The 24,124-nt window shown below is 53.2% G+C and overlaps 1 protein-coding gene across 4 annotated transcripts in view; it reads right to left on the bottom strand.

The window, feature by feature from the left end:
• CACNA1H (calcium voltage-gated channel subunit alpha1 H) overlaps positions 1-24,124 on the bottom strand; it is a 229,638-nt gene that overhangs the window by 121,583 nt on the left and 83,931 nt on the right. For all 4 annotated transcript variants that reach the window (XM_080556039.1, XM_080556040.1, XM_080556041.1 and 1 more), the window contains exon 3: positions 1,670-1,781. In XM_080556039.1, the coding sequence (XP_080412165.1) occupies positions 1,670-1,781 (112 nt within the window). The remainder of the gene's footprint in view (positions 1-1,669; positions 1,782-24,124) is intronic.

Raw genomic sequence — 24,124 nt, forward strand, 5'->3', positions numbered from 1 at the left:
TCTTATCAGAGAAGGGGAAAGCAGAGACACGAGCGTGAGACAGAGGCTGCAAGGCCAGGCAGTAGGACCAACGTGCCATCTGCTGAGCTCAGACATAAGCCCTGCAATACCTGAGGGGTGATGGCAAGCCCCGAGTGTAGCTCCTCGGTTGGTTCACTGCCTGGGAAGCATTAGCAGCTTCTGTTAATCTATTGACAAAGACAGGAGAACATCGCCATCATACGGGCTGGGCGTTTTTCTTGGCATTCAGAGCTTCTGCGATTCAGCATCAGCTCGTGGTTGGGTTTGGGAGGTCTCAGCAACTTGCAGTGCAAGCTGAGTTTCCAGGTGGGGCAGCTCAGAACTCTTAGAAGGAATTTGTCCCATCTAACACAGGGGATGTGCTTCACCTGTGATGGTTTCCTGGACTCCAGAGGGGACCAGGCTCCTACCCAGGGACCCCGACACAGCTGGGAGTGACCATGGGCACCAGGCAGAGGCTGCAGCAGTGACCACGAAGGCACTTCTGCTGCACACAGGGAACGACTCTAGCTGATGGATTTGTCGACCTACCTATCCCTTGATAAACTACACTGAAGTTTTGCTCTATTATTTCAGTTCATTTAATAACTGGCATCCAAATGCCTGCACAAAGGAGTTCATGTTTGTTCTGCTCGTCCAGGTGGGATTCCCTTTGTCTGCACAGGCATTTTGCCAGGGATGTGCATCTTCCAAAGTCCCACGTGGGTAAATACAGGCAGACAAATGGCAGGCAGGAGGGTCTCCTGCTGCATGCGGTGTGACATGTCCTGCTGAAGGAGCTGGACAAGCCACCCCTGGGTGCTGCTTCACACCAACCCTCAGCCTGACCCTGAGATAAACCCTAAGGTGGATGTTTCCTGTGGCAACAGTTACCCAAAATTTATCTTACTCCATAACCAATGCCTAGTGGCTTCTCAATTCATCTGGTTTACTTGGCTCTGCAATTAACAGATCCTCTTTTAAGGCTGAAAGAGGGTTTGATGACAAACTCTGCTATTCCTGGCAGCAGCAGACAGCTCTGGACCAACCTCTGAAAGGGGCAGGAGGTGTTGCTTGGAAGGATCCCACGGGCCTCCCTGTACTGCTCAGACACCGAAAAGGAATTAAAGCAGCAGATACACGAGGGACTCGGATGCACCGGGAGCGTTACAGCACCGCGTGTCGGCAGTGCCAGCCTCGGCTGGTGGCACGAGCAGCTGCTTCCAAGCCTGCGAGCCGAGCTGCTGCGGGCAGCCCCGCGCCAAGGTGCAGCCCACGCAGCAGATGCTGCCGGGACGCGCTTCCAAAACCAACCCTGCGGGCATATGGCAGCGAGGGGACGGCCAGGACGCGGGGAGGGATGAAGCGAGAACCGAGATGCCCCACAGCAGCCTGGGCACGAGGGCCTGCAAGCTCAGATGGGTATGCATTTCCCAAAGGCCAGGTATCCTGGCACTTGGCAATGCTGTGCTCAAGCGGGTGGGCACAGGCCCATCCTGTGCTTTTTTATTCATGAAGAAAGGACTGATGTGGCCAAGTCCCCGGTGCCACATCGCCCAGGCTGTGCTGCAGCGAGCCAAGAGGTGCCGGCAGCGATGTGGCTGGGGTGGGAACAGCAGCAAGGGGGTCCCCGCGGCGCCGGCCGTGCTGGAATGAGAGCTCAGCTTACCTCCAGGATGGTGCAGCGCTCCGACTGGCACTCCACGTCCTCGCAGGGCTGGAACATGCCCAGGGTGACGCAGTTCAGGAGGATGACCAGCATGCTGACGTGCTCGAACCAGGTGAGAGGAGGGCGTTAAGGAGAGCACACGATGCTTCAGAGGGCAGCGGGAAGGGGGAAGTCGGGGCACCGCACGGTTTACGTGTCAAAAACCTTTCACTTCTCACACAAGCTAAAAAACACTTCCAAACATCCCAGATTTGCTACAGTTTGAAGTTTTTGGCAATTGAGGAAAGGGCCTTGGAAGGCATTCCTGTTGAGATGAAGGGACAAAGGATGTCTCTCATTTCCTCCACAGCAGCGAAGTCAGAGAAGCCCAGTGAGGCACCAAGCCACGTTTTCCATCTGAAGCCCCCCCATCCTCTTCGCTATTTCGTGCATGCCACGGGGCAGCAGAGAGCACAGCCCCCTCTGTCCTCCTCCCACAGCAAATTTCACCTCCAGATCTCAAATGGTTTTACCACTGAATCACCCAAAATGTCTGCTAGCATTACCTCTGTCATTGCCAAGCTAAAGAAAGCAAGGCAAAGAGAAATGAGTGAATTCAGGCACCAGCACCAGCAGAAAACAGGCTCGCAACTTGTTCCTTACTCCAACCTTGCTCCTTGTTTCCGTCCCAGGACAAAGGGATGGGTGCTCAACGCTGCCTGTCTCCTTCCTGCATCAGTGCCCAGCCTCAAGATGCTGCAGACTCCGACTGAGCTCCGCATTATGAAGGATGTAAGCAAAACAAAGCCAGCACGACCAACACAAGCTGCAGGGGCAGCCACGAAGACGTGCTGCAATCCCAGATGCAGGCAGGCTGCACAGCACAGACCGAGAAAGGCGAGAAAAGGTTTCAAGGCTGGATGTACCCGCAGTCACCAAAAAAAAAAAGGCTGCATTGCCTTACAGGACCCACCCGTGCTCAACTGCACCGACATTAATAGTTTCTGTGTAGTAAGTGGTGATTTGCATCAGCACAAAATAGGCCCAGAGCTTATGATTACTGCTGCTGATATGACTATTAAAAATAACTAAAAAAAATTTGGGGGGAACTAAACAGGAGTTTCACAAATTAAGAATGAATGAGAGAACTGTTCTTGGGGAAATAACTGGAAACATCTGTGTATGAACAAACGTTCATGCCTTCAAACACACAAGCGTATGTGAACAAAGGCTCACGGAGAAAGAAGAGCATTGTCTTATTTCTGATAACAAACAAAAAAACCTACTTTGGAAACCCAAACAAAACAAAACAAAAAACCCACCCTACCTTATTTACCCTTGCTGCTTTCACAGCATGACAGGATGGTTTAGATTGGAAGACACCTCTGGAGGTCATCTGGTCCAACCCTGCTTTCAGGAGGACTTTACCTACCTATGCCCTCCTGCACTGGCTTCAGCAAGAGGCACCCAAAGGCAGCAGAGCACGAGGGAGAGGAAGATTTCACTGCCTGGTCCACCACTTTCTGTTTCAGAGAGGGGTTAATTGGAAAATTCAGAGCCAGGAGCCCCTTGGAGCCCATGCTGGGGACCAGACACATCATACTTGGAAACCCACTTGTCTGCAGTGGAAATGCATGGGATAAAGTGAACAAACAACTGAACAAATAAATAAAAACCCAGGTTCCCCTGGCGGCGACGCAGAAGGAGCCGGAGGAGGTGAAGCCCCTGGCCACAGCCCCAGTGGACTTGTGTGCTGCGGAAATGCCAGCCTCGGCTCGTTTTCATTTCTCCCTCCCTTCAGCGACTTCCTCCTGATTTTTGACATTTTTAGGGGCTGTCTGGCTCTCCTTCCCTTTCAACTAATTAGAAGCAGAGTGGTAATCCTGCTCCACAGAGAAAACAGCCCACGTCAGACCCAAACAAAACCTAACCCCTGGCCACATCCTCCTTACAATATTTGCATTGCTTGATGGGATTCATGTGGAACTCCCTGTAAACACGGCTCCTGGACTATTCCCAGGGTGCCTGCAATTGCATTCGTTTCACTTATTATACTTGGGGATTTTTTTTCCCTCTAAAGCAAAAAAAAAAAAAAAAAAAGCCAACACAGAAAAGCGTGTGGATATTGAACTGCTAACAACAAAAAAAAAAGGTGTAACTGTGCTGATGGATTAGGTCTGCTTCTCCCGGAGGAGGGGAGCGTGTTGGCCATGTGCTTGTTTGGCTTTAACCCTGCTCCTGCACTGCTGTGGCACTGGGGAAAGCATTGCAGCTCATATAACCCGGACTTCTCCCCACTGCAAGGGCGAACGAGGCTTTCGAATCCCCCTTCCACCGAGGGTTCCTTGCTCCGTTGCTGTTCTCAGTCCTGCTCTCTGCCACCCCAGCCCTTGTTTCTAGCAGAACCAAACAAGAATTAGATTTTGTTTCCCATTAGAAAACACTGATTTGTCAGAAGTGAATCATTGGAGAGGACCAGCTTCGACAGCGACGTTTGATTTGAAGATACAACAAGGAAAAGCCTGTCCCCAGCAAGGCAGAGGCACGGCTGGTGCCGAAGGGAGACCTCAGGAGAGCAGGCAGCCTTGTCTGCTGCTCAGATCTTTCTCATCCTGATGCCAAATCACAAACACTTTAAAAAGAATATAGTCAGAAAATCTGCCTGCCATTTGGGCCCAGCATCTGTCCCTGAGCTTTGATTTCAGAGGATCAGCTGAAACCTAAGGCTGGAGATACTTGCGAAGCAGAGCCCCTGTCCTGCTGAGCCACCCAGGACCCGAGGTGCCTTTGTTCAGGTGCCCTGCTCACCACAGCCCTGAAAACTTCTTTCTTTCTTCTAAATTACCTAACTGTGGTTTTACCTTGCTGTGTGTAAATAATCACCTGCACGAGAACTGTCACTGGAGCTGAAACAAGAGCCCTGATTCCATAAAGACAGAAACGCCACTGTCACCGGCCCGTCTAACACCAAAGCTGAATTCGGTGTCTTTCAGGAAGCCAGAAGAGTTGTTTCAATTTTCTGAAGGAAAAAAGAAAGGCTCTCGCACTACTCTGTGGTCACAGATGTTTAGAGGCTGTCGGAGCTGCCAGGCAAGGTCAGCCACAGCCGCGCGATGGAGAAGAGACATAAGAAAACTTGTTCTGCCTTTGAAGAAAAGTCTGAAAAAGCAGAAGGAAATGCAGTGTGGGAACAGCTCTGCTTTAGTTGGAGAACGGAGCAGAAGAGGGAGGAGGAAGCCCCCGCTCCTAGCTTGGATGCTTCCCAGGATGCTTCCCCGGTCCCTGCTGCCCGTCCCTTCCCGAGGTGCTGGGGCTGGAGGTGCCGAGCCAAAGGGTCCCGCCTGCTCCCCAGCCCGCCTCCTCCTCCTGTGGCTCCTATAAAGGCTTTAAGCCCCTGCCCTAGTTATTTTCATATCAGATTAATGACGGTGATCTGCTCCCTGATTCAAAAGCAGGATTACCCTGAGTGCTCTGCCCTGACGGACTAATCCTCCCTCCACCGCACAGATATTTGAGGCAACTTCAGTTCAGTCCCCAGTTCCTTGCTGCTGGCTCCGAAGCTGTGCTTTAAGCCCTTGGTGACCACTTTCCCAGAGCCCCCCCTGAAGCCACCCCACCCCCGGGAGGCCCCGGAGCCCACCTCAGAGGTGGTGCTGCTCTGCAGGGTGCGACTGCACTGGGTGCCTCTGCACAGCATCCTCTGGGTCAATTCAGAATGCCCAGCAAGGAAGAAAAGTCCCATTATTCTGATAATGACAGGAAAATGCTCAGAAAAGAAAAACGGGGAGGGAAAAGGTGAAAAAAAGTCTGACTCTTGTGCCAGTGCGAATAGCAAAGACCTGGATGAAAACAGAAGTCCCGCAGCACAGAAAGGCCTCCTGGGTGACACCCAATGTTTCTGCCTTTGCTGCAGCTTCCAAGGTGATGGCACCTAAAATATCTGGGCCAAGCTCAAATCCCCCGAATGCCCTTTGGGCAGGCGGCTGCAGTGCCCGGGGCCTGCTCCGTGCTGCGGGGTCGAAGCAGTCTCTTGTGCCAAAATCCAGCCCTGAGTTTGGAAGCGGCAATGCAGAAAGGGGATCCTGCCTTCAAAGTCTGTTGGTAGCACCTGCTGCTGGCACAAGCTCTGGCGCTGATGCTCTCTGGCAGATTTTCACAGGGATTTATGAAATTCACCTCCAGGGAAGACCATTGGCTTGAGGATGAAGGGTGCTGGTTGCCAGAAGAGGCCCCAGCATGGCCAAGACCCTCTGCCATGCCAGTATAGATGGTCTTTACCGGCTCATCCTTACCAACTACACTTGACTTGATCTAAAAAGAGAGGTGGGAATTAAAATGGATGTTGATGCAGGCACTCAAGACAGTTTGAGTGTTTGCAGCAGCAAAACCGAACCGAAGGAGCCCAGAGCAAAGAGCTGGGCCAGTCACTGGCACCACATCACCTAGCCCCCGGTATTAATGCCAGAGCATGTGTGAGGAACAGGCAAACCAAAATAAAACCACACGGGAGCTGTGCACGTGTCCTGCCCCAGCACCTCCTGCCTTTGACCGCAGCCCTGCAGCAGGGCTCGAGCAGGCTCACCCGGCACGGAGGCAGCTGCACAGCAAGACTCGCTCGTCTCCTAAGAATATTGCCAATTAGTTAAGGAATCCAGCTAGCAAACACAGGAACACTTTTTTTGTTTCGGTCTTTAAAACAGCTCTCTGCTGGTGCAGAGCGGAACGGGACATCAGAGCCGCTTGGCACCTCACGACAGGCAGCCTGAGGTGGTACGGCATTTTATAGCGGGGCACGAACAAGTTGCCTTAATCCAGTAAGGGTTACCTGAGAAAAAGTTTGTACTTGGCCTCTGATTTAACATGTCTTCCCCTCTCTCTTCGTAATGCACTTCTCAGACCTGCCCGCACGAGCTCGTCACAAGGACGAAAGGCAGCTGGAGAACTTCAGCACCCAGTCATCCAGGGCTGACCCTCTCATCTCACTTTACAAGAGCCTTAATTCCACCGGGTTTATGGCAGCAGCACGAACCTAAGCAGGCGCAGAAGTAAGCCGTGTCTTTCCCGAGCATTGCACTCGTTCAGCTCAGCCAGCTTAGCCATGGACTGAATTCAACTGAAGCCCAGCCCCAGCCGGGCCGGTCGGCTCCAGCTCCTCCGGAGATGGTTTGTGCTATTTCACACCGCGGCGTGGAAGGCTGCAGGCAGAAGAAAAGAATGAGTCTGCTTCATCGAAAAACCCAAATGCAATCCCGGCCTCCCCCAGCTTCTTCCCCCCGTAAACCTCTGGTTCTTGGCACAGGCAGAAACGTGAAATGAGCTCAGCGATGCAGCTCGGATCTCCGCTTCGTGCACGCCAGCCAGCAAAACCATGTGGATAGTTCCTGTTTCTGGAAGACTTCAAGATGCTTACACATTTGCGCAATGTTATATGGGGATTTCTTGGCCTGCAGGTGAAAGTCTAACATTTTCTTTAAAAATTTGAAGGCCTTAACTGTAAAAATGAAAGACTTGAAAAGGAACTGCTAGTCTTGCTAGAAAGCAAGGTTTTCAATGCCCAGTTTAAAGCTGCGCGGGTTCACAGTGGATTGCCATGCCTGCAGTCCTGGTTTGTATCCCGTTGCCTTTGCATCAGGTGTTTCTCCTCTCCACGTAACGAGCACAGACAAATGCAGAGGAGCGGGCACGGGGAGGGCTCAGACATCTCCTAACGCGCTGGTCTGCTCCATGCCGCAGCACAGCCAGCGCCTCACCATATTCCAGGGGATAATCTCCACCATCCATCACTCTAATTCAAAAAATATGTCTGCAATAAACACAGTAAAAACGCCGGGGCCGTATTTCTGCTGTGTCACAGAGCCCCTTGCTCTCATCCCGTGCCTCGTGACGAAGGATGTGCTGATAAAGCCCAGGTCCTGCGGGGGGACCTGCCGCAGCTTCCCGGCAAAGCTGCCCCCGAGAGGCGGGAGCCCAGTGCCCAGCCACTGGAAAGCAGCAAGACAGGCTCGTGATGCTTACTATTTTCACATAATCTTATTATTTTTAAGCCAGTCAGGGGATTTTGGAGACTTAACCCGTTATTTTAAATGCTTGGATTTGGCAGTACTGCGCTTATTGCCGTTACCATATCTGTACGTACCGCGCGCGATGCTGAGGAATAGCACACAGCAATAAAAGCCAAGTTATAGTTACAAGCAGAACATATGTTTACAGAAGCAGCAGCCAACTGAAGTTTCAGTTTTTATAGTCGAAGATGTGACTAATGCACTAAATATACACACATGCACGTATATATATACACACACATCTGAGAGACGGGGATTTTCGGACCGCTCTTGGTGAGCTGGGCATGCACTTCTCATAGGAAGGCAGCAGAACTCGGGGATGTAATTCCTGCTGTGCAACATCACAGCCTTATTTTCCATTCAGAAACGAGGCCAGCTGGAAACCCAAGGACCCGCTCGCAAACCGCCCAGCCCAGCATCCGTCCCTGGCAGAGGCAGGGCTGCAACCGGCTGCAGGAGCCCTTGGGAGGCAGGAGAGGGCTCGGGAGGGCTCGGTGGGACCCCGAGCAGCCCAGCAGACCCCGAGGATGCGAGGCTGCCCCTCTGCGTGCAAAAGCAGCCACCCCATGAGGTGGCAGCCAGGCTCTGGCACAGCGCTGGAGCACCAAAGTGCTTGCAGGAACGGGTGGCCAGGATGGGGTAGAGCAGGACCACAGGGTGGGCACCACCACTGCCTCATCCCATGGAGTACAGCCACCATATCCACCCGTCTGTGCCCCCTGACAGACGGACAGGCCACCCCACAGGCTCGGGCACAGCTGGGAAGCAGCTCTGGTGTAAAAACACCGAAGTGAAGGTGCCTCGTACCTATTTCGGGGTGCTGCCCACATCCCGGTGAGCTACGGTAACACTTCCCATCACCTCACGCTACAAGTGACAAAAATAGCTTTAAAAGCCTGCAATATCCACCTCGTCCTTTATGCTAAATAATGGAAAACAGTCCGGACTCGACGATATTTGGTAAATAGGAGCAGGGGAAAAAAATAAAAAGGAAGAAGAAGAAGAAAGAACAGAACTGCAAGAAAAATGACTCAGAACACAAATCCCGAGAGGCAGCGCTGGCTGGTGCTGGCATAATTTTAAGGAACATTCTTATTTTTAAAAAGTTGATTGATTAAAGCTATTTTTAGTGCCCATACTGCACTGGATCATTTGGGTTCGTTTGCTTATGAATTGTAAAACAAAATGAGGCAGCTGCACTTCAGAAATATATACCTCCCCACCAGCACCACAAACACGCAGCCCAGAAGCAATATTTCAGCCTGAAAGACACCAAGTTGGCACATGTCTTCGGAGATCGGGCTGACTGCAGAGAAATCTTGTTTAAGAAAGGATTAGCCTGAGTTACTGGAATAACTGCATCCCGCTTGTTTGTTATAAAACGTAAAATAACCATAACGAGACCCCAAACGGACCCTGGGCAGCGCGTGCGAAAGCCAAGCGGCCGCTGCAGGATGTATTTTTCTTTCCCAACGTGGGGATAATGCTTTTTGCCTTGCACGGCCAGAGATCGGGAGAGCTGGGCACAGCTCCTGGCTCTGGCCTCGCTGGATGTTGTGCACAGCAGAGACCTGCTGCAAAGCCCGGGCTGCGCCGTGCCATTTGAACGCCTCCTCTTTGGTTTTGGCACTCAGGGCTAGCTGGAAATGTGTTTGCACTGAAGGTATTTGCTCTGAGAGCACAGAGAAGCTGGCGCTTGTCCTGTCGGGACGGTCGCTAGCATCCACTGAGACACAGACACAAATGGGCAGCAGTCCTCAGATAACCCCCCTTTGCTGACAAATCTGGGTAATGGCTGTAATGCGGAGATCAAAGCTTGTTCACAGATCGTTCAGCGGCAGTAAAGGGAGGATAAATCCAACTCATTACGCACCTTAAATCATTCACCTTGCTCAAGCCAATCTTTTGGAGCCATAATGAATTTGAAAGCGGTTAACTCCAAGTCCTTGTCGTGTGTCATTTGTCAGGCAGCTCCACTCACCCTGCCTGCTGTAGGAGACGCACAAGTCGCCGCTTTGGGGGATTCAACCTCCAGCTAAAAGGATAACACGGGCAGAAAAGCACCTTGAAGGGTGCAGGGTGCTCACTGCCTCCTCCTCCCCTGGGGCTTGTAGGCGCAGGATCGCTAACCCTGCTCCTCCCCGGCACAAACCTGTCCCACTGGGGCTCATGCAGGGAAATCAAAGCGATGCGAACCATCGCTGTGCCCAAACCCACCGGGAAACTTCCCCACACCAGCCTGCCAGCACGCATCACCTGGGACAAATCACCTCTGTTGGCTTTGTTACTTGAGTGCCTGTTAATGCCCAGAGTGATGATGGTGAATGCATTTAGCCTGTCGCTAAGGCATCCTGAGACGGCCCGGCAGGAAACAAGGCTGTATCGATTGAAGTGACATCAATGGATGCACTCCGTGGGATTCAGCGGCGCATTGGGGAGCGAAGCACAGTCCTGGCAGGAGCCCCAGGAAAGCCTCCAGTCCTGCCATTTCCACACATCATGCACAAAGCCTTGGGAATTCCAGGGTGCGAGTCCTGATCGACTGTGCTCAGAGATCCCAGGGCCGGGGCTGGAGGTCAAGCCACAGCCATTTCACCCCAAACACACCCAAATGGTCTCTAAACACATCGCAACCCGCTCAGCCACCAAACCCACTAAACCCACCCGAACGAGAACGTACCACGCTCACTAAACTCCCAGCCGTCATTTACCCGGCGAGGAGACAAGGACAGAAATGTTTCGCCTAGTCCCCTCCGCCTGCGTCACTCACTTGATTAAAACACATCTAAGCACCTATCTGCGCGGCGCCGGGCGAGGGCGAGCAATCAGAGCAGGTAATTGCCTGCGAGCGACGGGCGCGTGGGTGAGACGCCAAAATCCCCGGGGGAAGCGGGTCAGCGAGGGCAGCGAGCCGCAGCCGCATCCCGGGGGCCGCACGGTGTCATGGCAACTCGGGGCCGCAGCTCCGCTGCCAAAACGATGCTGCTGGGGTGAATCCAGAGGGAGGCTGAGCTCTGAACATCTCTGCCCCGCTGGTGCGGCTGGAGGGGGCTGCGGGCAGGGGGGATGCGGCTCTCCAGGTGCCTGCCCTCGCTGGGCTCAGCTCCTGCATCGCAGCGAGCGATGGGGCAGCTCTTCTGGCTCCGTCCAAGGGTAAATGCAAAGGTGCTTCTCCCACAGAGGGACACCCACAGGGCTTGCCTGATGCAGTCGGCGTGTCTGGGCTGAGCATCGCTTGCCCTGTTTTCCCCCCGGATCCCAGTGAATTGGCTGGGGCGAGGGCGGGCAGCAGCCTTCCCCGTGCCCTCGGTGCTGAGCCGGAGCTGTCCCCTGCAGGGCACCGCACAGGTGACACACACCGCAGCGACTCCCGACGGGGACGTTGGGTGTGAAGACGAAGCAGCTTCAGGGCTGCGATTCCCATGGAAACACATCACCTTTGCTTCCATTTGCCTTTTTCCTACAAGTCCCCATGGAGAAAGGCCCACGGCTCCCACCCCGCCAGCTCCCTGCCTCAGAAGCGCAGCCCCGCGGATGGGATCTCAGCTGGAACCCTGAAAACAAAGAGGAGAGGCTGACTTTGTTTTCCCTGTGTCATCTCTCCAGCCGGCGAAAAAGTGCTTTGCAAGAAAAAGCAAGCAAATAAATTAAACGTTGCCGAAGCACAGCGCGGTGGGGTAAGGAGAAGCTCCTTTTATAGATGGGAAACATTAGCGGGAAGAGGCGGGCGGGCTGCGAGGTGTTCCCGCTCGTGATCCCAGCCTGCACCCACGCAGGGCAGCGCGGGCTGCCTCAGGGAGACAAACACAGCCCGGGTCTGAGCCCCAGTGGGTGTCAGAAAGCTCACAGCCCCTCCCGACCCCTCCGGCCACCTCCCAGGCCAGAACAGCCGGCACCGACCGAGCGGGGACGGCCGGACCTTGGGACACGCTTGCGGTGTTGGGACACGGCCAGGGTTTCTCACCAAGACCTCCCCTGCAGGATCAGGTTTTGGGGTTACCAGATGAGCTGCTCTAAGCGCTTCTCCTCCATGCAGGGGCATCCCAACACCCCGGGCCCCCCTGCCCTCCCCACTGCTTCCCCTCGCAGAGGAGCTGCAAACCTCTGGGTGACTGCGCAGGGAAATGCCGCGGGGGGCGGGGGGGGGACTCGGGGACGCCTTGCCCGGGCTGAATCCAACCCCCAGCTTCCTGCAGGTTTCCAAGAGCAAAGGAAAGGCTGAAAGACAAAAGATGCTGGAAGAGAAACAGCTGCGCTTTTCCTTCCTCTGTCCTTTCCTTCAGCTACAGACGGAGCCGCGTGGGATGGAAACAAGCTGCGGTGCAGCCCAGTAGCTCTGGGGATAGCACGGACTGGCTGTTAAAGGATGAGAGGAGCAGAAAAGCTCCTGAAGGACCAGCTATCCTATCCCCTCAGCCCCTTTTTCGCTCCCGGCCTTAGATGCTCCAGGTGCTTTGCATGCCGTTAGCACCGCCGCACTTAGGGTTGGCATTTGCAAAGGCAGAGAGCGGCCACAGAGTTTGTTCTTGTTTCTACGATGATTCAATTGCTTTGGGTAAAGCTGCTCACCTTAAAAAATTGGTCTGCCACATTTTGGCTTCGTCATAAAGCAGCCCCGGCCCCCAGCTGTTTTTGCCATAGGGGTCACAGCTGAGCCCTGGTGAGGGGTTCAGACTCTTCCCACAGCAGCCCCTGCACCCAGTTCAGGTCACAGCTTCAGAGTAGCCTGGGGTAATTTCAAAATGCTTCAGCATTTCGGTTCTTAGCATCACCGATCCCTGTTTTAATGAGCTGAATAGCACACAGAGCCAGGGACACTTCCATCAGCCTGATCTCCTCACTCTCCACTTGCGGGTTTGACATTAAAACCAGGTCACTCAGATTAAAACTTTGTCGTCTTTTTAAATTCAATGCACCCCGTAGCTTCTGCGCAGGATTTCCAAGCATTTATAGTCCAGCGAGCTCAGTCCAGAGGATCAGGGGAACGCCTCGACGGAGGGGGCTCTTGGTGAGCACCCAGGCTCCGATTTGCCCCAGATTTCCAGCCACACTCACGGCCGATACCCGTGCCAGCAGGAGAACTAGCACCTATTGCACTTCAAAAATCAATTCTGCCAACGTGGGGACAGGAGGATCCGAAAGGACCAGAGGCACCAAGCCTGGCCGGGCGGTTCCCAAGTGTTTGCAGCTGGAATCTCCTCCCTGCACATCTCATGAGACCAGCTCGCACTGCCCAGCTCTGAGTTTGCTAGAAATCTGGACAACCAAGCTTTTTGCAGCGTATCAGCATTAATAACAGAAGGTGCCCTTCTTGCCTCACATAGTTAATGCTGTGTCATAAACCTGGCTGCCACTATCGATGCCAATGTGACGTTGGTGTCCATGTAAATGCCACTCCATAGCAGTAATGTCAATGCCGCAGTCCCCAGGGTCAATAAACAACAATACCAAATGTCACCCTGCCGGAAAGTATTGAGTAATTGGGAAATGCTAATAGAAAGGCAAAAATCAGGGATGCACGTGGGGCACGGAGTTTGCCTGGAGGAGGAAACTAATTCCACCTTAGTCCCGAGCACTGCCAGCTGCTGGGTTTGGCCCTGCTGCTGCTGCCCTTGGTTTTCACCGCTGCTGTGGGCAGGGGCTGCCCAGGCACCCTGCAGTTAGCGCATGGGGGTTAAGAAAAGGGTAATAATTCCTTCGAGGAGCTGGCAGACGGCAGCTTGGGGCCTGGAGGATGGTGTGGTGAAACGCTCCTGATGTACTGCCTGTCTGTAACATCTGCTCCCGCAACCGGGCTTTGCTGGAGAAGACAAAGAGGTCCAAGAAGCGTGGTTTGTCCGCCCAAGAAATGCCCTTTTAACCTAACTGGCATTCGGAGTTTTTACCAAAACTCTGCTTGAGTTCAGTGAGCGAAGCTATCTCAGCTCGATCCACTTCCACATGCACATTGGGCAGATGTACCTGCCCTCAGGAAGGCTTCCAGCCGCCGGCAAATGCCTCAGGGCAGCCAGAAGGACCACAGTCAGCCCCAACACCAGCTCCTCGCTCACAATTCCCATTTAGGACAGCCGCATATTTTTAATTCAGCTGCAGGAAGCTGAGGTTCCCAAAGCGCCGAGCGCTCCTGCAGCTGGGCTGTTGTGATAGACCTGCATAAGCAGCAACATCCATCACAGCCAGATAAAGCTCACCTATCTCAGCACAGTGAATTGATGGATTGACCCACTCTGTTAAAAGAAAGTATTACTGGCAGAGCAAAGAGATTTCTTTTTTTTTACTTTTTTTTTTTCCTGACTGCAATATTGAAAAAAGGGAGAAAATAAAATAAAATCCCCAATCAAACACTTCATGTTATACTTGGATCCATGGCATGTTCTTCTGATGAAAAGAGGCAATTATTTTCCAGAATAATTTAAGCAGCTTTGATTCAAGGGGCAGTTTAGACTGACATTTAAATGGGCTCGAATTTAAACCAAGCTGTATTATCAGCTGGTGATTTTCTACTCACCGCTTCAAATAACTCCGTGCCCCACGTTTGCCATGTAATAACTCCCCGGTTTACAACAATCTCAGGAGGGAAAGGACCTGGGTGACCGAGTGACCTGCTTTGCCACGGGAAATGCTCTGGTTTAGGCAGGTGATGGGGATGCCGTGCAGCAGTCGGTGCGTTGTGGGGCACTGCAGCGTCCTGCAGCTTTGGGAGGAACGTGGAAGAGGCAAATCCCAGTGCAGGATGCTGTTGGTCACAGCAGTGTCACGGTGTGGTTTGATGAACTTTGCCTCTCCAACCTGCCCCAAAACCCTCGTATCACGATAGCAGCATCTGTGTTGTGTCTTCTGGCTAGATGCTTCGGTGCTTTCTCTTTGCTTTGCAGTCCTGGATTGTCCAGTGAATGATGGGGTCTGAATACAACCCAATGGCACCTAAACAAGCTTGTACAAACCACAGGGAAATAAATAATTGGGCAGCTGAAACCTGAACTTTTGCCCCAACCAGGAGGTGAGCACAGACCGCTGCTTTCTGGGGATGCCACGTGGCTCGGATGCCTTGGAGCATTCGCTCCCCTTTGCTGAGTGACCCACGGACTGTCAGACACAAACACCGTGACAGCACCGAGAAGAGGACCTATTCCCCCTGTTCACAAAATGTTCTTCGTGCCTTTTCTATCCAGGGACTTGCCAGCCTTGCTGCTGTGGTATCGGAGAGCCTCGTGATTGTTAATGGCTTCTTTGCAAGAATGGCGCATATACAGGCGGCTCACCCCAGATGCTCCTTCGTCCTCGCTGTGTGCCTTTCCCCCTTGGCACAGCTCTCCGGCTTCCTTCCCTGCTATCCGAGCTGTAGTCTGTGCCGGGATGACAAATGCAGCCCTTAATGCCAAAGGAAATGAGGCACCATTCAAAGGCAGCGCTTCGGAGACAACTGATCCAGGATACGCCTAACGCAGAGCCCGGGGAAACGGCCCGGAGAGAGGCTGCAGAAACTGGGGGCACGAAGCCACGGGCTGCAGGCAGCAGTGGCATGGTTCCAGCTGCTTTTACCATCGCACATCCCTGCAAAGCTCGCGGGAGCTGAACCAGAGCTTCGGTGGGTTTCAAATGGGTGAAGACGATGTTAATTTAATAGAGCTGGGGAGCGTGATGGTTTTCTAACAGACCTCTGGAGGTTAAGGGAGACAAGACGGAGCACTCGTCCGCAGACCTGGATGCTCCGGTCCTGGTATCTCTGGCCACGCAGCACAGCGACCACGTAGGCAGTTAGTAACTACGTCAACACGAAAAGCTGATCGATTTCCCCATTCCTCTGCTCCAGGCTGCTCTGGTGAAAATGTTTCACTAAAGGCATTTTGGGAAGGCTTGCTGGTCCTCTCCAAGCTCGATGGGAAAACACCCTTTCCAGCAGCTCCCTGCTGACTCAGCTATCACAGCAGGGATAGCAAAGGCGGACAGGAAGAAATCTGGTTATTCTGGTCCCTGGTGACGTACACATTTGCATCATCAGTGGGCAAAACCAGCAGGCAAACAACTGTTATAACCCCCACGGTGATGCCCAGGTCCCTCTCTACAGGGGACGCACCCCAGGTCCCCAGGGCTGAGGTCAGACCTGCTCGGCACCCGCTGATGGGTGCCTAAAACCACCAGAGGATGCAGAAATAAGTGGCGGTGTTTTACCAGGTCATGCTGACTCTCTCTTGGATCATGTTATTGCTCTGACTGATGGCAAAGCTAACTTCTTACCTCTGGGGTGCCAGAACCAGATTTTACCGAACCGGAGTGGTCGGCTGGAAATATTTTCCACTTTTTTTCCGTGCAGAAAGTGTCTGGACATGCAAGCGAACCTCACAGTCAGAAGCTGATTTCTGACCGCCTCTGCAACTTATTTATCTGCCCCCAGGAGAAGCCAGCCCCCAGGATAAGAAAAGCAACGTGGCACCTGAACCCCACCTGCACTAGAGACTGAGCACAGTACCCAACAACTGTCCCATGCTGCAAAAGTGCTGAAAATAGTATTTGTCCTCAAGTGCAAAAGCCAACAAGGCAAATCCTGGTAGCGTTAAGAGAACCCTGTGCACAGCCCTCCAGGCGTTCACTCCTGCCCAGCCAGGGACCAAAATCCCACAGCGGGACACAGCAAGGCCGTGGCGAGGGGACGCCCAGCTGCTCTGGGATGAGGATGCTGAAATGGGAAGGGGCAAAGGTCCCTGGAGGCGACGTCTGCAGCCGTCTGCAACCCGCAGTGACCCTCGCAGCTGTCCTAGCTGGCCACGCCAGCACGGCCGGGCTTCTGCAAGCCAGGAAAAGCCCCTCACAGCCCTCATTTTTCTCTCTGCTCACCCCTGCTATCTCTTGCTTCTGCCTCCAACTGGAATATTATCAAAATAAATAAACAGCGGATCTCAAGATGCAGCTGACAGAAAAAAGAGCAAGTGCTGGCCGTCCCTTTTGGACGGAGGGAACACAAGCCAATTCTCAGCTGCTTTTCGGGCCACACAAGGTTCAGGCATGCACTCCCCAGCCCAGACCCCCACCGCAATCACCATGTGCTGAGCAGAGCTTTGATGGAGAGGTACAGCTCTCTGCCATCTCAAATAATTACTTTTCCTTTTTTTTTTCTTCCTTTGGTGGAAAACAGCTTCAGTTTTGTGGGTTTGGGTGCCTTTTCTTTTCACCCCCTGTGCTGATCAGCAAAGCCTGGTATCGCATTTGCCGCTGACCGCTCTGGTGCACGCAGTCTGGGGAGCAAGTGCTCTGCCCCCCAGGCTTTTCATTATGATAATGCTGATTAACACCTTCACTGCTAACGATGCAACAGGGTGAGGAGGGATGGAGGCAAAAGGAGGGAGAAGCAGACCCCAAGATGGAAGGGGCAGGGTGGGTCTGCCCCTGGAAAGCAGCTCCACAGGAGCCCAGATGAGAGCAGAGAGCACAGGGTAATGCTCATGTTCCTCCCGCGGGGGTGCACGTCCCACTGAGGGCCTGATCCTTCCCTGCCAGCGGCGTGGTCCTGCTGGCCTCGAGCAGGAGGTCTGGGGAGGCTGTGGAAAGGCTGCCTGCCCTGCAAACCCCGAGCACCCACGCGGGCTGCAGAGCCCTTCGGGCTGCTGCAGGCAGCACGGCGTGCAAGGAGCGCGGTCAGTGCATCAACCACTTCAGGCCCCAGCGAGGCTCTTCCTTCCGAATTATTTTTTCATTTAAAACCCATCAGCAGGTCAGGCCGTCGCCACTAAGCACCACCCAGCGCCGGGGGAAGGAAGCGAAGGCCGGGCGCTGCTCTCTGCTCTCCCTCCCGGGACGGCGAGCGCTCAGGGACCGGTCCCATCCATCTCCCGCTCAGGGCTGACAAGTGAAATTGCTTCATATCCTTCCCAAAATGTGCGGAATGAAACCGAGATCTATTTTAACACATATTCAAAGGGACACTGTCAAGTAGTTTAGATCCAAAATGAGGGATTTTGTAAACAAACCAAGCAAACAAAAGACTTACAAAGCTTTATATTAATAGAAAAGTTATTGGGCTGCTTTTGCCTTTTTTTTTTTTTTTTTAAACACAGCAATAAAAGAAGGCTTTTTAAAAATTCCCCCTGCAGTGTTTGCAATCCAAACAAAACAGCTTTATACTGACACATGAGAAACGAGCCCGGGGAGGAGCGGGCGCTGCAGACGAGGCGCACGGCGGGCAGCTCCGGGAGCAGTGACGAGAAGCATCAGCCCCCTGTCCCCCCGTCCCCTTGTCCCCGAGCTCCCCCAGCTCAGCCCGGCCTGGGTTGGCCAGGAGGATCACTGTCTGAGCACTGCAAACCCCGCGACGCAAGATAAGGCAGAGATACGCAAGGAATTTTCCACCTTTCCTGGCCCAAGGCAGCATCACCTCCACCACAGCCCCATCTCCGACCTGTCCCCACCAAACCATGGAATCACTGGGGCTGGAAGAGCCCCCTAAGACCACCAAGCCCGGCCGTTAGCCCAGCACTGCCAAGCCTACCACTGGACCACGTCCCTCAGCACCACATCCTCTGAGCACCCCTGGGGCTGGTGGCTCAGCCACGTCCGTGGGCAGCCTGCCCCGGCGCCTCGCAACCCTCTCAGTCCCCCGGTGCTGCCTCACCCCGAAGCATCGCTGTCCTTTGGGTGCTGGGTGCAGGTGGGAACACCCAATGTCTCCCCCAAAATGGGGAAGCCCCAGCTCTGGTGTCATACGGGCACGGGAGACGCTCGGAGAAGCCACAAACAAAGCTTTGCTTAACCGGGTCTCAGGCTGCAAAATGAGAAAGCTGTTGCAATTTACACTTTAAATGAGTTAATGTTCATGAAGTGCTCTTGTATCAGTGCAGGCGGTTGTCAGAGCCAACGCAACAAAATGCTAATTCAGCTCTGCAATCAATGGTGCCTTTCTTAGAAGTGGCTGGGTAATTATGTCTAAACAGAAACGAGTTTTTTAAAGAGGTAAACAGCTGAAATTCATTACCTCTCTCTCCAGTTATCTGGAGTAAATTGGCGACACTGGCAGAGGCAGGAGGTTTGTAAGCACTGCAGAATATCCAGAGGTGCTCAAGTGCGATGGGAAGAGGGGCCAGGCTCTCGCTGGGCTGTCCACAGAACAGAGCTGGGAGCAGAGGCCGTGCCGGGTCCCCAGGACAGTATCTATTTAGCACCGCCTTGCTAATAGTATAAAAAAGGTCAGTTAGAGGGATTTGGGAAGATTGCAGCAAACTCAGGTCTTTCCTTCGGAGCACGTTACTCATCTGGCTTCCCCCACCTAATGAATACGCCTCGATGTTAACGAGGCCCCTCCTCAGCACCACTTACAGCTTTAAAAAGGGTGCCTTGGCAAAACATCGGGAAAAACGATCACACATCACTTGGATGTGCGTGGATGTTAGCAGAGCTTTGGGGAAAATGCACAAAATTCAACTTTTTTTTTTTTTTTGACGTGTGCAGCCAGGCAGGTGCCACGACAGGGTGGCAGCACCCAGGATCGGCTCTGCCCTGACTGCAGCTGGGATGTGTGGGTCCAGCCCCATCCTGCTCCCAAACCCAGCAGCTCTGCAGCGGATGCATAACGCACGCTGAGCCGGATGCTGGAATGGGCTCGCAGAGGGGTTTTTGCTGCTAACTGCTACTCACTTAGGCTGAACGGTTATAAAGTTTGGTGGATGCTTGCAACGCGTTGCTGAGCACGCGAGCTGCCTGCCGACAGCTCCTGCAAAAAAAAAAGGGACCAAATTGTGAAAGGGATCGGCTGGGTTTGAACCAACAGCTGCCCCCCCATTGCATGCGACTCCCGAGGGTGCTGCAGCAGCGGAGCATTTTGCTCCGACCACCCGTGGGCATGTTAGCCTGAAGCTGCAACAACGCTCTGCAGCATTTAGGGTTTAGTACTCGGGTCAAGCACGCCTGTAAACTCCACCAGCTTTGGCCCGAATCCAGCGGAGCACTTACACGTGCCTTCTCCTGCTGATTTCTCCCAGGCTCAGAGATACTTCAAGTGCTTGGTGATCCTCCAGCCGGATCCAGGCAGCGACGGGAATGTGCCCGATGCAGCGGGAGCTGCCCGTGGCAGGGGAGGAGGACAGGGTCAGCAGCAAGCAGTGGGGTGGGAATCCCAGGGTATTATCTGCGCTAATTTCAGGGGGAGGTCGGGAGCGAGGAAGCGTGTAATTTTGCTAATTGGTGGCGCACAGATGATTAACCCAAATTCCACAACTTCTGCCAGCGCAGTTTTCTTCACCTCGATTTCTTTTCTTCGGTGAAGTACCTTCGGTTGGCTTTCCAAGAGCAAACGAGCCCAGGGCTTCCAGCTCTACCTGAGCAGTTCAGTCGCACTGAGGAGATGCCAGCATGTCGGGCAGGCAGGACAGGGGGCCGGGAAAGCAATAATTAAAAGCAGCAAGTGGTGATTCCCACCTTGGGCGCAGTCCGGGCCGTATGTGCTGACCCCTTTTCTTGCGTGAGAGAATTGCCCATCGCGACGTGGGTATAAAAACAAGCACGAGGGCAGTAGGATTCCATCTGCAAGCACAGACAGGCTGGAAAAACGAGGCAAGCAACATGCATGAAGCAGCACGGGCAATTCTGAGAAGCCCTTGTGGTGCCCCCACGCTGTGCCTAAGGCAGCCGGTACCCGTCGGTGTTCTGCTGGCTGGTGCCGTTTCCACGCTGCAAGTTCAGCCAGAGTGATGCTGCCTTCTCCAGCCACGTGATTTTTCTTCCTTTGCAGTTTGTAACACGAAGGGAGAGCCTCGCTGAGCAGCACCAGCTTGTTGCACTCCTGCTTGCCCGATTCTGCAATAAATTCCCTGAGCGAAGTTATCTCGTGGATTTAGTATCAATGTACTCGATGTGCAAGTCATTAAATGTGCACAGTAATTCCAGGGAAGTTCCTAAAACTGTTTCTCTAGGTTAATTCGGGGCCTTTTTAACATTTTCTGTAACTGCAGCCCTAACGAGTACAGACCTCGCGCCCTCTGTGCTTTTGACCCACCTGTTCTCACCGATAGCCTCTGACACGCCCCATGCCCAGCAAGAAAACCAAGTATTACTTATTTTAAAAATTGCCTGTATCTGGCTGTAAGCATCAGAAGCTCCCCAGCCTCATAAGAAAACTTGCCACCACTTCTATCCAAGGGCTGGATCCCATAAAGCAGTTTTCTGCACCCAAGATGCTGCGTCAGGTTATGGCACTTTCCAGCTCCGGACCAGTCCCCGCAGTGCTGGCTGCAGGGGAAACCCGACGGCTCCTCACTGATGGAAATGGCACCTCTCCCGGGGCAGGGGGACTTCTTTTGGCGTAATTTTTATTATTATTGAGAGCTGTAATTTTTAGTATTGTTCCTTTCTTGGCTGCGCTGGATAAACAGGGAGCTCTGCTGGGACTTCGCAGCGCTGCGGTGAGAGGGAAATTTTCATCCGTGCTGAACAGCCCAACAACTCTTCCAGCAAGAACAATATTTTGCTGTCTCCAGACTGCGCTGAGTAAAAATAACTTTCAATGCTCCTCTCAATTAGCTGAACAGCAGAAGGGCTGAAACGTGCATCTAAATTGTGCCCTGCTTGCCTCGGATCAACTCTGGGAAAGGGCTCAGCCCCCGCCGGTCCCCGGCGGCCGTGGGGCACCGTGCTGGTCCCTGAGAGAAGCAGCTGGGATGGGGACATGGGCAGCCAGCCCTGCAGGGGGAAGGGAGAGAGATTTGGGGGAAAAGGGGAGAAAAAGCTTGCAACGGCAGTGGAAGGGATGGGTCAGGGCCGCTGCGGGTGGTGGGGACTGGCGCAGAGTGGGGTTCAGAGCTGTGCCACCCCAGGAAGGGCGAGGCTGACAATTTGGAGGCTGCTCTAGCTCTAAGGCACGCGGGGGAACGTATTTAACTTCGAAGAAATCCAAGGAGAAATTAACCGTTAGCCTGTGGACTAGAATTCATTAATTGCAACCGACAAATTTAGGCGTAGTGCTTCGTTGGCCAACAAACTGCTGGAAAACGTTTAATTAAAGGATTGACGGGGAAGTCTTTAACGGCCCAGGAGGACGAGCTCCTGGCTGCTGTGTGTGCCCGCGTGGAGCTGCCCCACGCCGCTGCCTCCCCAGGGACCTCATCCCCGCCGGCGGCACAGCGCCCGTGCAGGAGGTGGCCCCCGCGCTGCCCCCGGGGAGCCCCACGGCAGCGCTCGCTCCTGCTCTCCCTGGCTGTCACCTCCCTTTTTCTCTCCAGGCGATGAATAATGAGAATAAAACCGAGAAAGAAAGCGCTATGACAGTCAATTACTGCCTCTGTGATTAACCACCCGAAAGCAGCCCCCACTCACGGCGCCGCTCGATGCTCTGTTTAAACGGAACCGTTCCGCTGGATCCCTTGATGGACGTTTAACCAGGAAGATAAAGTACCTGAAGATTTATTTTCCTGTTTTCGTATATAATCGCAGCTTCCCAAATGTTAATGACTGTGCGCTGTACAACCAGCAGCAATATTTGCATACAAGCCTGGCTGTTGTACGGGTGAACGCACTTGGCTCTTGCTGGCGGAGGTGTCGGGGAAGCAGCGGGGCTCTTTGCAGGTAAAGGCAGGATGCTCAGCCCCCAAGGGTCTCAGCGCAGGGTGAGACAAAGCTGGGATAAAACACAAGGTGGACACCACCGTTTCTTAAGGTTTAGGAAGAGAATTGGCTCCCAGGGTCCACATCTGAGCTGGCACCAGTCCGTCCTTCCCCTGCACAGCCACACAGCACGCCTGGGACAGGGCATTAATGGCAGAGCAGTTATAGTCGAGGTGAGCAAACTATTAAAACCTGATTATTTCACTGCGAGTTTCTCCTTCTAATTCATTTGATTAAAAAAAATCTAATTTCCATCAACCTCGTTTTTACCAAATCCAGGGAACTCAATGTGCACAGAGCACACCTCCCCCTGCACGGCGCCGCTGCTTTTCTCCACACAGAATTAGCGGTGATGGGCACAGGGACGGGACACAGCCAGCGTGCTCTCCTTCACAGCAAAAATCCCTGTGCCACTGTGTGCCTCAGTTTCCCCACCTCTCCAATCAGGAGGAAGTGAACAGCCTATTTTTCAAAGTGCTTTGAACTCAGTTGATAATAAACAATAAGTAAAGCCTAGGTGTCATTGCTTGAACTTCAGCAATTTACCCGTAAATTTCTGACTTTCCCCACCTAACTTTACCAGCTAAGCAGTCTGGGACCAGACCACCAAAGTCGCTTTAGCCCATCTCTTCCCCCTGGATTCGTTCCAAACATACACTAAAATTGCAACACGATGAACCGTGACCATGCCAGCACCCAGCACTGCCTTCTCCCACACTGCAGCACACTCATAAACCTCATTTTGGGGTTATATAGGGGTTTCAAACAAGGGGAGGATTCTCTCTTTTGATGTTTGGGTTCTCCTGTATCACAACGCTTCCTTCTTGGGTTTCTCCTCTTGTACAGTCTCAGGGATTCTCACCATAACCAGATTCAGTTCTCAGACACGTAACATTTGTGCTGTACTTGTAGATCCTACTGCATTCACCAACACTTTCACACTCATCAGCAACAAAACCATTCGGACAAACGAGCCAGAGCTGCCTGAAGTCATTTCAACGCTTGGGGGGATCCAGCCAACGCGTCTTCCCCCCAGGTCAGTGGTCCCAGGTCTCAGTGCAAAGCCACAATTGAAGCAGCCTGACTGCTGCGATGCTCAAACACAGTTATTTTATTTATTTTTTATTTTTTTTTTCCCCTGGAGAACTGCTTCTCTGCGGAAGTTAAAGGTTACCTGAAGGTTTGCAGCACCGCACCGTGAAATGAGCAAAGAGTTGTTTCTTTCCACCAGACCCTGTGTTGGTCTCACACAGCGCTAACGCTGGAGCAGCTCGGAAGGAGCCTCCAGCCTGCGTGCCACTTCCAATAAAATATTCTGAACGAAGGTACCATTTAGAAATGTTTTATGAATATGTATTAAATGATTATTAGCAGCAATGACTGCGCATTCTTTAAGAGCTTATTGTAAATCACCACGCAATAAAATACATCAAAAATAAATTCCCAACCACTGATGCCCTAATAAGCGCCAATAAAAACACCTATCAGAGCTCGTCGTGCTGCTAAGCAGAGGTACGTGCGGCTTTAATGAACTCATTTAAGTCTGATCGGCACCCCCAGCCTGCAAACTCTCACAGTTTGTAACCCCGCGGGCGTTACGAGCGCTGCAGCCCACGAAGCCTGCAGCACCCAAAGCACCTGGAAAGGAGAGGTTGTGCCGGGAAGGCCAAGCTCCAGGCCGGACCACCAGCTGCACGAGAATCCTGCTTCCAGGCAGGGTTTCAGCAGCTTTTGTGCACAAGGAGCAATTCCCTTGCAATGCAGCAGCTCTGCAGCCAGCACAGGTTGTCCCTCGCTGCAAGCACATGGCAGGGCCGCTGGCATCACC

The sequence above is a fragment of the Anser brachyrhynchus genome (genome assembly GCF_964034855.1).
Source record: "Anser brachyrhynchus genome assembly, chromosome: 15".
Classification (NCBI taxonomy): Eukaryota; Metazoa; Chordata; class Aves; order Anseriformes; family Anatidae; genus Anser; species Anser brachyrhynchus.